The sequence below is a fragment of the Lemur catta genome, chromosome 1 (genome assembly GCF_020740605.2).
Source record: "Lemur catta isolate mLemCat1 chromosome 1, mLemCat1.pri, whole genome shotgun sequence".
NCBI lineage: Eukaryota > Metazoa > Chordata > Mammalia > Primates > Lemuridae > Lemur > Lemur catta.
In genome coordinates, this window is record NC_059128.1 from 120746884 (window position 1) to 120759089 (window position 12206).

The 12206-nt window shown below is 36.7% G+C and overlaps 1 protein-coding gene and 1 non-coding gene across 2 annotated transcripts; one reads left to right on the forward strand and one right to left on the reverse strand.

Annotated features, from left to right (window-relative positions):
- Window positions 1-928: 928 nt before the first annotated feature.
- LOC123631081 lies at window positions 929-1034 on the reverse strand. Its single transcript, XR_006732958.1, has one exon. It is a non-coding gene; the product is annotated as a U6 spliceosomal RNA (small nuclear RNA).
- Window positions 1035-4786: 3752 nt separating this feature from the next.
- Window positions 4787-5707, forward strand: LOC123640575 (olfactory receptor 7A10-like). The gene has a single exon (XM_045555200.1). It carries the CDS (start codon window positions 4787-4789, stop codon window positions 5705-5707), a length of 921 nt encoding a protein of 306 aa, XP_045411156.1.
- The last annotated feature ends 6499 nt before the right edge of the window (window positions 5708-12206 follow it).

Here is a 12206-nt window from a genome sequence, read left to right on the forward strand (position 1 = left end):
CTTTGTAGGTTAGGTGTGTTTCCTGAAAACAGTAGATAACTTGGTTTGTGTTTTTTTATCCATTGGCCCAGTCTATGTCTCTTGAGTGGGGAATTCAGGCCATTGACATTTAGTGAGAGAGACAGATTGGGACAGATTTCTGTTCATCTTTTTGGGTAGAACTTCATTGTTATGTTTTCTCTCTTGAGCCATTGTTGTGGCTGGAATTTGATCTTTAGCTCTTGGGTGGTTTTACATTCGTGGGTCTTTCTTGTGCTGATCCATGTGTAACTATCTTTTGAGTACTTCTTGGAGGGCTGGTCTTGTCTTGGTGAATTCCCTCAGTCCTTGTTTATTGAGACTGTCTTAATTTCTCCTTCATATAGAAAGCGTAGCTTAGCCTGGTATAAGATTCTAGGCTGGGCATTATTCTGTTTCAGAAGAGTGAGAATGGGGCCCCAACTTCTTCTTGGTGGTAAGGCTTCAGTTGAGAAATGTAGTGTAATTCTAATGGGTCTCCCTTTGTATGTTACTTGTTTCTTTCTCCTTACAGCTCGAAGAAGGGTCTCTTTAGTGGATATTTGGTCAATCTGATGACTACGTGGCGTGTTGTTTTCCTATTTGTTATGGATCTACCACGGGTTGTTTGAGATTCTTGAACCTGTATATCTAAAGTTTTAGCAAGGCCTGGGAAATTTTCCTCTATTATGTCTTCAAATAGTTTATCCAGCCCTTGTTGGATATCTTCTTCACCCTCAGGGATGTCGATAACTCTGACGTTACGCTTCTTCACATAATCCCACATTTCTTGTAGGCTCTGAACTTTTATTTCTTTGCTCTATCTCTGTGACTGACATTTAATTGGAAGGAGTTATCTTCAATCTCTGAGATTCTTTCTTCTCTTTGCTCTACCCTGGAAAAAAAAACTAATAATAATAATAATAAAATTAAAAATATGGAACGCTTCACGAATTTTGTGTCATCCTTGTGCAGGGGCCATGTTAATCTTCTCTGTATCATTCCAATTTTAGTATATGTGCTGCCAAAGCGAGCACCATATATTTATTTATAATGCTAAAAACAGGCATGGACCTTGAACCCAGCCATGGATTGTGAATGTTTATAAGTAATGGTAAGGGAAGTCCAGTTGGAAGAGGACATGGGATATTTAGGGTGGTTCCAGTAAAAGTAAAATATGTGGCCAGGGTCTTTGCAGTAATTGGAGAAGAGAAATATGCTACAAGCTGTGGAGGACTATACACTGAAATAAAGGCAATTTTTTTTTCATTTTTACAAAGGGGCATTATCTGAGCATTTCCATATTTATGAAAAAGATCCTGACCAATGAATTCTTTCAAATAGTAGCTGACAACAGCAGTTTGTGAGCCACACATTTTGCATCATGTTCTCTCATGCTGGATATTCAAATGAACTGGAAATTTATTTAGTAGATGAAATGTCATCTACTAATGGCCTTAGTCTGCAGTTATTTCCTTACTAGTGTGGCTGAATATATTTGTGTTTGCCAGACATAAAACACTCTACTGCAAATAGTTTGTGCATATCCTTTGCTTTTGCATGGTCGGTTAAGGTGTTTTTATTCTTGGTTTTATTGCATTTTTTAAAATCAAGATTTGGAGTGTTTCAACACATTTGGCATATGTCAATTTGTACTTTCATGCAAGTTTCAGTGTATGTGAGGGGAATCTGTGAAAGTTTATGAATCTTGTGTAGGCAAATGCATCCATCAGTCATATTTTGTTTTCCTCATTGCTTTATACATATAGAATGCTCTTCTGCACAATTTGGCTAAATAAATTGCCACGTATATATTTCCCATTTTTTTCACCCCTCTGTCATTCCTATTTGTGACTTTTGTCTCTTTTTATTAGATCTATTTCCAGAAGTTGCATCACCTTTGGCCATCATTTGTAAATCACTGTTTATCATCTCACTAAGGTGATGTGTGAATTTCTCCTGGGGGAGATTTTTGTCCCCCAAGGGATATTGAGCAATGCCTTGTTTGGCTTTCAACCTGGGGAAGGGTCATACCAAGCTTTCTTCAGTCATCACCATTACAAGTGATATTTGCAGATTAATATTTCCTCACTAATTTTTAAGATTATATTTGTGGTCACAAAAAATTTCAAAATTTTTTAGTTATCTATTTATAAATATAGATATATGTTCACATTTCTCCTTCTTGCCTTAGTTAAAATGGTTTGCCTACAATGAAGATTTCATATGTAACAAGTATTCTTTACTTTTATAGTAAGGTCTTTAAATATGATAATTTTTGTAGGATATGAGACAGGGATTGAACCTAATTATCTTCCAGGTTGATACACATTCATGCCAGCGTTTATTCAGTAATTTAGCCTTTTCCAACTAATTTGAAATACAGCCTTGTCATTTATTAAATATCCACGTACACTGAGACTTGTTTCCTGATCCATTCCATAAACAATGAATGTGTATTATGTGCCAGAGCATTCTAAGATAATTATATATCTATAACTTGATGTATAGGTTATGGCCAATAATATAATAAATCCATTTTGATATTATTAAATTATTATTTTATGTCAGATTTCAATTAATTTTGTCCCATCCAATTTTGTTTAATACAGTACATTTGAAATAATAAAGTTAATGGGGCTCTATTCCCTGACATTTTTATTTCATAGCTTCTCATTGTTTTAATGTTTTCTATATAATGCATATGTATTCATGTACCTCTGTGAAAGCAGCAAAGTAATCAAAGGTGAAATTCCTGTTCGTTTGGAACTTTTGATCTAATGGTAAACACAATGGAATGCAATAGCTATGTGTGTGATGTAATTCTCTCAGGGATAAATCATACACAGGTGCGTAGCCTAAGCAGAAGGAGAGGATTACCATGGTGTGTGCAGGATTTTATAGAGTACAGTCTAGAGATGTTTTTGCATGTTAGATGAAGACCAGAGCCAGGACTAGAGTGTGACTATTGGATTTGTCAAAAAAAAAAAAAAAAAAAAAAAAAAAACAGATCAAAATGTAAAAACCAAGAATAACAAACAAGAAAAAGTGCCACACAAATTATGAGAAAGGGGCTGCACTATAAAATCACTTTTGAGAATTGCTCTAGTGTCTTATGAACAAATAGGACCTATGTGACCAAGTAATTCAATTCCTAGGTAAATACAAAAGAAATAGATATGTTTTGCACGTGAAAAACAAAAACCAATGGATCTGCCTGAGTCTCCATGCCAAAATGGAATTCTAAGGTTACATGTATAAGGGAGATTTCCAAACTGGAATTTCTGGGTATAATTTCTGTGTTTGGTCCAGGAAACATAATTGGAAATTGACAAATTGTCTGACATCCATTCATTTCTGGTTAAAGATATGGAGCCCAATGTGACTGAGATGAGAAGAACATGGGCGGAACACAGCCTCAGGAGGGCACACTGTACTGTGCGTATGTATATGATCTGTGTGTGTGTGTGTGTGTGTGTGTGTGTGTGTGTGTGTGTGTGTGTGTGTATAAATTTAGGATGTTATCAGGTTTCAGAGAAGGGGGACCTTGGCTCAGTATATTCCAAAAAGTAACTTACAATATTATATAAAGGCCAGCACTCAAGGTTATAGCAATGAACACATAGGGAGAGATTTCAAACCATGGGACATCTTTGCAACTAAATTAATAAAGTACAAACACAACAACATCTGGAGAGAGGGACTCCCTGTGTCTGCATCTTCAAGGGCACCTCCCTCTTCAACATCCTCTGACAGCTTCTGTCATGTCTCTCCTGTTGCTCATTCCCCTGCCACACTGGCTTCCTTGGTGGCCTTGAACCTCTCAAAGTACAATCCTCAGAGTCATTCATTGGTCGTTTCTTCTGTGTTGCACACACTACTTCCTTCTGCAGGGAACATGGTGCCTCCTGCCCTGTCTTCATATTGCTCTCTGCTCAGTTTTGAGCTTGTCTGCTAGTCTTCCCAGAACACCTGGGAAAAATAACATCCCTTTCACACTTTCCATTTTACCGTCTTTCTTGTACCTCATAGCATTCATCACCATCTGACAATAGTACATGGTATTATTTATTTGCTTTTATCATTCTCCGTCACTAGATTCTAGTGATTTTGTTTTCTAGCACCGTTCACTCTCTCTCTAGATAATGCCTGGAACATGTCAAAATTTACATTATATTCTAAAAATGCATAAAAGATTTTCTAATTAAAACTCTAGAATGAATGCCCCCAAGGAAAGGCTGAGAGTGGGACAGGAGTCCCTAATCGGAGATGGTCAAGGACTCCCTTAACAAGGACAAGATTCACACACAGTCTATAGAAATTATCTTCTTGGGAATTGAAGTTACTTGAGCCTGGGGAAGTTGGGATAGGGAGTTTGAGAGATGTTGGTCAAAACATATAATATTACAGTTATGTAGAAGAAATAAATTCAGAAGATGTGCAAACATGGTGACTATAGATGATGATATATTTTGTTCTTGAAAAATGCTAAGACAGCAGATAAGTTATTTCACAACAAAACTGGTAACTAAGCAAGGTAATATAGATGTTATTTGACTAGATTTAGCTATTTCATAATGTATGCGTACTTCAAAAACATCATGTGTATATACTTCAAAACATCATGTTGTACAGAATAAATACATAGAACTTTGTCAACTTAAACTTTCAAAAATAGAAACTAACATTTCTGATATGTTTGTAATGCATGCCTGTGCCACATTGTTTCTCTGTCTCTCTCTCTCGCTCTCTCTCTCTCGCTATTTTTTTTATCAGTCATGTCAATCACATGGTTCCAAGGAATGATACACCAGTTTCAGGGTTTTGTCTTCTGGGATTTTCAGAGGACCCAGAATTACAACGCATCCTTTTTGGGCTCTTCCTCTCCATGCTCCTGATCACTGTGTTTGGGAACCTGCTCATCATTCTGGCCACAATCTCAGACTCCCAGCTGCACTTCTTCCTCTCCAACCTGTCCTTTGTAAACATTTGTTTTGTGTGTACCACTGTCCGAAAGATGCTTGTGAATGTGCAGACACAGAGCAAAGTCATATCCTACACAGGCTGCATCACCCAGATGTACTTTTTGACACTCTTTGCAAGGTTGGATATCTTTTTGCTGACCATGATGGCCTATGACTGCTTTGTGGCCATCTGTCACCTACTGCAGTACACGGTCATCATGAACCCCAGGGTCTGTAGGCTACTAGTTCTGCTGTCCTGGATCCTGTGTGTCCTGAATTCCTTGTTACAAAGCTTAATGGTGTTCCCCCTGACCTTCTGTGCAGAGTTGGAAATCCCCCACTTTTTCTGTGAAATTAATCAGGTGGTCCACCTTGCCTGCTCTGACCCCTTCTTTAATGGCGTGATATTTCTGGCATCTGTGGTGCTGGGTGGTGGCACCCTCACTGGTATCCTTTACTCTTACTCTAGAATAGTTTACTCCATACGTGCAATCTCCTCAGACCAGGGGAAGAATAAAGCATTTTCCAGCTGTGCATCTTACCTCTCGGTTGTCTCATTATATTTTACATGCCTAGGGGTGTACCTCGGCTCTGCTGCTACACACAACTCACACTCCAGCGCAACAGCCTCGGTGATGTACACTGTGGTCACTCCCATGCTGAACCCCTGCATGTACAGCCTGAGGAATAATGATATAAAGAGGGCTCTGAGAAGCTTCCATGTGAAGGGGATTATTAAAGCATAAATTGTCCTGGAGCTGAAGCAGTCCCTGTGATAACAGAGCTCAAAGCTTCACAACCAGAAATGAAGAAAATCTGATCAAATTGTGGATTTAAAACTTATTTCTTCTATCTGTCTTCTGGAATTTCCATGAGTTTGCTTTCAAATTCTTTATCAAATTTAAGTATTAATAACTCGCTTCATTGAGATTTCTGCTCCATTTGATGTCTATGTACTTCTCTTTTTTTGTCCATTTTAGTATATTTACATGTTTATCCCAAATAAAAGTGGATCAGAAATATGTAAAAATCCCCATTCAGTTTTTGGAGCAACGTGGATTTTTTAAGAATAACACTTTTCTGAAATACATATAATCAGTAACTTTCAATGTCTCCTACTGAAAAAAAACTGTCATGTGTTATATTATGTTCTCCTTTAGGGGAAAAGAGAGTACACTTGGCAGCTAATGTCGTTTATATAATTTTATGGTAAAGAAAATTCTTACACCAGAGTTTTCCAATTTTGTGTCCATCATTCCTGTGTATGTCACTACCTAAACTCTATTTCCAGACAAAGTATCATTTAATACAGCAGCTTGGCAAACTGATTATCATCTACATGTTTCCAAGCGGAGTCTCTATCCCAAGACACATTTCAATAAATAGCTTTAGACCCAAAGACATATTTAAATAAAAAGAAGTAAATTTTAAGTTGTACATTTTGTGTTGATGGAAAATATTTCTTTTTCATTCTTTACATCTACTTATCGAAATATGGAATACTGTTTATACATAAAGTGGGATGGTTCTTTGCATTCAAAGATGGGTTGGGTGTTTTTATGTTTTATTACTGAATTATCTTTCCGGTTCTGCATAAATATATGAATCCTCACATTGCTACCAATGAACTAGCACCAGCCTTTCTAAATTTTCCATAATCATTAAATTGGTGGTAAATGAGCCATTTCAATATCACTTATCATAAATCTCCCTTATGACAGGAAATCTCTTTAAATGTCAAAGGATTCTTCACAAGAGCGTTTGAATTTCTGTCCTGTCATTAGTTTCAGGGTCACACTATTTCCTGTACAAACATATGTCCTTCCAACCTCCCCTGATTACCTGGAAAGAAAGCTCCATGTAGTAGTAAGTTTTTAATATACTATTCTAAAATATGAGTAGCATAATAATCATGAATATGGTCTTCAAATATCAGAATAAAGGCCAAAATACAAAGTAGCAAATTAATTTAATTACTCTGAGTTCTGTTTTGTTCAGATACTGTATCAGTTAGCTGCTGGTACATAATAGACAGTCCAACAACACATGATTTAACATAAGTCTTTTATTGTTTTTATTTTTATTTTTATTTTTTTGTGACAGAATCTTGCTCTGTTACCCTGGATAAAGTGCAGTGGTATAGGTCACTGCAACCTCAAACTTCTGAGGTCAAGGCTCTTTCCTTGGCCTCCCAGAATGCCAAGATTACAGGCATGAGCCACTGCACCCAGCCCATAATGCCTGTATTAATGAACATGATTGTATGGTGGGGAGTCTTTCTACACTGTCCTGGTCTCATGAATATGTACTCAGCTATGGGTCAGCTGGGGAGGCTCTGCTGACCTTGTCTTGGTTTCATATATATTATGGACTCAGATAATGGTTGGTTGATCTAGGTGATCTTGCCTGGAAAAAGAAGCTTCTCTTCCAGATGCCCTACAGCAGTCATGCCTGTATATTTTTACCTGGCTGGGGCTGGGTTCCCAGAAATAGCAGCACAAATGCCCCAGAGCACCTTCAGGCACCCTGACCATACCAGCATATTCTATTGGGCAAAGCAAATTAAAACTTCTAAATCTGGCTCAAGCTTTAAATGGTGGCTCCTTTCAACTCCTCCTTCCCCAAAGCTGGATGATCTTAGATGAGAAATTGAGAGTTAATGTATATGTTTTATAAGCATCTTTGGAAATTCGATTTCAGGAGGTCTACTACCACCCATGTAAAAATTATTATCTGCTCTTTACCTCTAGCTCACCATTCCTAAGCAGAGAAGAAATATACAGTTTTCCTTCTAGAGATTACATCGATCCAGGGACCTTATGTCTAACTCATTGACTAACAGAGCTAGAGAAATGTTGCTTCACTGAAGTTACTGATAACATCATGGATACACTGTTTTTCTTTTGACTGAACTGCTATTTACCATATTCATAAAGTTTTCCATCCTGGTACTTGTATTTGTTGAGGGAGTCTTTATTGGAGTGGGTGGCATTTGAAATGTAAATAGACCACAGAGATATAAAAATTTGAAGGTTGAGAGAAAATTGAGGAGTGAGTTTCAGTATGTAGTTCTGACGGAAGGTTTGAGAAGAGATTAGAGAAACTAGAGACCCCACGGTACCCAGAAGGAACAGCATGAAGTTATGTGCAAGAAGCAACGCCAGCATACTTTTTAGCCAAATATCGGTTTCATGACCACTAAGTCTTTACTTATGCATAAAAGAGAACAATGTTATTTTCTTCCTCTGGCCGTGCTCTGACGTTTTCTGCATTTTCTGGAAGTAATTATTTCTCCTAAGGAGGTATTCTAATTTGTCCATACATTTCTTTGTGAGCACTCCCATAAAGAAAAGGAATACTCTACAATTCTTCCATCGTTACCAAGTACACATGGAATATAACCAATATTAATCCCCATGTACATATTTTATGGGTATCTCATGTTATAAAAATTCAAAAATTTATTATGGACAGTGTAGCAACTTATACATTGCACTCAACTGCATGTAAGAGAAAGCCAAACAAAAATAGTAGCTCTTAATTTTCTAAATGATACACAGTCTAAAAACATTTAAACCTTTTTATTTTGGTTACTCTCTTTTTAATTATTTATTTATTTATTTATTGTTTATTTTATTTCAGCTTATTATGGGGGTACAAAAGCTCAGGTTATATATATTGGCCATGACCCCACATCCCGCCAAGTCAGAGCTTCAAGCATGTCCATTACCCAGACTGTGCGCATCGCACTCATCATGTTGGTATACACCCATCCCCTCCCCCCAGCCCACACATCTGTCCGATACCCAATTGGTGTTAGTCCCAAATGTGCACTTAAGTGATGATCAGGGAAACCAATTTGCTGGTGAGTACATGTTGTCCTTATTTTTCCATTTTTCGGATACTTCAATGTATAGAATGGGTTCCAACTCTCTCCAGGAGAACAAAAGAGATTCTAGGTCTCCATTTTTGCTTATAGCTGAGTAATATTCCATGGTATACATATACCACATTTTACTAATCCACTCATGAATTGATGGGCATTTGGATTGTTTCCTCATCTTTGCAATTGTGAATTGTGCTGCCATAAACATTCTGGTACAGGTGTCTTTGTTATAGAATGACTTTTGTTCTTTGGGTAGATGCCCAATAATGGGATTGCTGGATCAATGGTAGGTCTACTTGAATATGTTCAGGGTATCTCTATACTGCTTTCCACAGGGGTTGCACTAGTTTGCAGTCCCACCAGCAGTGTATGAGTGTTCCTGTCTCTCTGCATCCATGCCAACAGGTATTATTTTGGGACTTTTTGATAAAGGCCATTCTCACTGGAGTTAAGAGATATTATCACATTGTGGTTTTGATTTGCATTTCCCTGATGATGAGAGATATTGAGCTTTTTTTCATATGTTTGTTAGCCATTCTTATATCTTCTTTTGAAAACTTTCTATTCATGTCCTTTGCCCACTTTTTGATAGGGTTTTTCGATTTTTTTTTCTTCCTGATTTTCCTGAGTTCTAAATAGACTGTTATTACCAGTCTTTTATCTGATGTGTAGCTCTCTTGACTGCTTCTTTGGCTGTGCAGAAGCTTTTTAATTTAATCAGGTCCCCTTTATTTATTTTTGTTTTTGCTGTGATTGCCTTTGGTGTCTTGTTCATAAATTCTTTGCTTAAGGCCAATTTCTATAGGTGTGTTTCCCACATTTCCTTCTACAATTCTAAGAGTTTCACACCTAAGGTTTAAGACTATTATCCACTGTGATTTCATTTTTGTGAGAGGTGAAATCTGTGGGTCCTGTTTCAGCCTTCTCCAGGTTGCTGTCCAGTTTTCCCAGCACCATTTATTGAATAAGTATTTTTTTCTCCAGAGATTGTTTTTGTCTGCTTTGTTAAAGATTAGATGGCTATATGAGGATGGTTTTATATTTGGATTTTCTGTTCTGTTCCACTGCTCTGTGTCCCTGCAATTGTGCCAATACCAAGCGGTTTTAATAACAGCAGCCTTGTGGTATAGTTTGAAGTCTGGCAAATTAATACCTCCCATTTTTTTTATTGTTTAAAGTTGCTTTTGCTAAATGGGGTCTTCTCTGGTTCAATACAAAGAGTAAAATTCTTTTTTCTATATCTGTGAAAAAAGATGTTGGTAATTTAATAAGGATTGCTTTCAATCTGTAGATCACTTTGGCTAGTATAGACATTTTAACAATATTGATTCTTCCGATCCACAACATGGTATTGTCCACCTATTTACATGTTCTGCAATTTCCTTCCTCAGTGTTCCGTATTTCTTCCTGTAGAGGTCCTTTACCTCCATAGTTAGATATATTCTTGGGTATTTTATTTTATTTGTTGCTATTTTGAAAAGCGTGGAGTCCTTAATTTTGTTCTCCATTTGACTGTTATTGGCATATATGAATGCCTCAGATTTGTGTGTATTGATTTTGCATCCCGAGACTTTACTGAATTTAATCATCAATTTCAGGAGTCTCTTGGTTGAATCCTTGGGGTTTTCTAGATATAATATCATATCATCAGCAAAGAGTGAGAGTTTGAGCTCTTCTGTCCCTATTTGGACACCCTTGATTCTGCTCTCTTGCCTGATAGCTCTTGCAAGGACTTCCAATTCTATATTGAAAAGTAAGGGGACAGTGGACAGCCTTGTCTGGTTCCAGTTCTAAGTGAGAATGCTTTCAATTTTTCCCCATTCAGTATGATATTGGCTGTGGGTTTGTCATATATGGCTTGTATCATTTTTAGATAGGCCCCGTCTATGCCTATTTTTTTTATGTGTTCTTATCATAAGAGGGTGTTGAATTTTGTCAAATGCTTTTTCTGCGTCTACTGAGATAAATGGTCTTTGTTCTTGCTTCTATCTATGTGGTGAATACATTTATAGATTTGCGTATGTTAAACCACCCCTGCATCTCTGGGATGAAGCCCACTTGGCCATGATAGATTATATTTTTTATAAGCACTTGGATTCGATTTGCTGAGTTTATTGAGAATTTTTGCATCTATATTCATAAAGGATATTGGTCTGTAGTTTTTTTTGTTGCATCCTCTCCTGGTTTTGCTATCAGTGTTATGTTGGTTTTGTAAAATGTAAAACATTCAAATCTTGACAAAACCATAAAATTTGGGTTAGTGGAGGAGTGGCGTTAATATGTAGGGTTTTGATGTGTAATCAATGTTTCCAGCCTAAAATAGCATGTGGTAACTATAAGATGTTTTATGTAAATCTTATGGTAACCACAAAGAAAAAGTATAGAGTATAGAAGGAAAAGATAAAAAGTAAATATTCAAAGCATACCACTAGAGAAAAATCACTTAATCACAAAAGAAGGCACAAGAGAGGAAGAAAGGAACAAATGATCCTTAAAACAACCAGAAAACAATTAATAAAATGGCAATAGTAAGTCCTTATGTGTCAATAATTACCCAGCTTGCCCATAAAGTCTCCAATCAATAGACAAAGAGTAGCTGAATGAATGAATAATCAACAATAACAAAAACAGCCCAAGCATATGCTGTCTACAAGAGACTCCCTTCACCTGCAAGAACCAAAATGGAGTAAACATGAAGGGATCGCATTAAAAAAAAGATAGTGCAAATGGTAACAGGGAGCTGGAGTAGCTTTACTTATATAAGAAAAAATAGATTCTAGGTCAAAAAGTGTAAAAAGAAACAAAGTGTTAGTCTATCTAATATCTAAATAAAGAGTCAATTCAGCAAGGGCATATAACAGCTATAAGTATATATGCACTCAACGTTAGCACATCTAAATAAATAAAAAATATATAAGTCTGAGGGGAGAAATATACAGCAATACAATAATTCTAAGGAAATTTGACTCATTTTCAGCAAAGGACATATCATGTAGGTAGAAACCCGATAAGGAAACATTGGAGATAAATACAAGGGACCTAACAGACATACAGAGATATTTCTTGCAACGCCATTAGAATGTACACTTTTCTCAAGCACACACCAAACATTCTCCATATAGGTCACATAGTAGATAATAAAACAAGTCTTAAGAATTTTGAGAATACAAAAAATATACATAAAGTATATTTTCCAACCACATGGTATGAAACTAAGACTGAATAAGACATTTCAGAAAATTCATCGGAGGGGATGGGCATATACATACATAATGAGTGAGTTGTGCACTGTCTAGGGGATGGATGCACTTGAAGCTCAGAATCGGGATGGGGGGGAAGGACAATATATGTAACCTAAA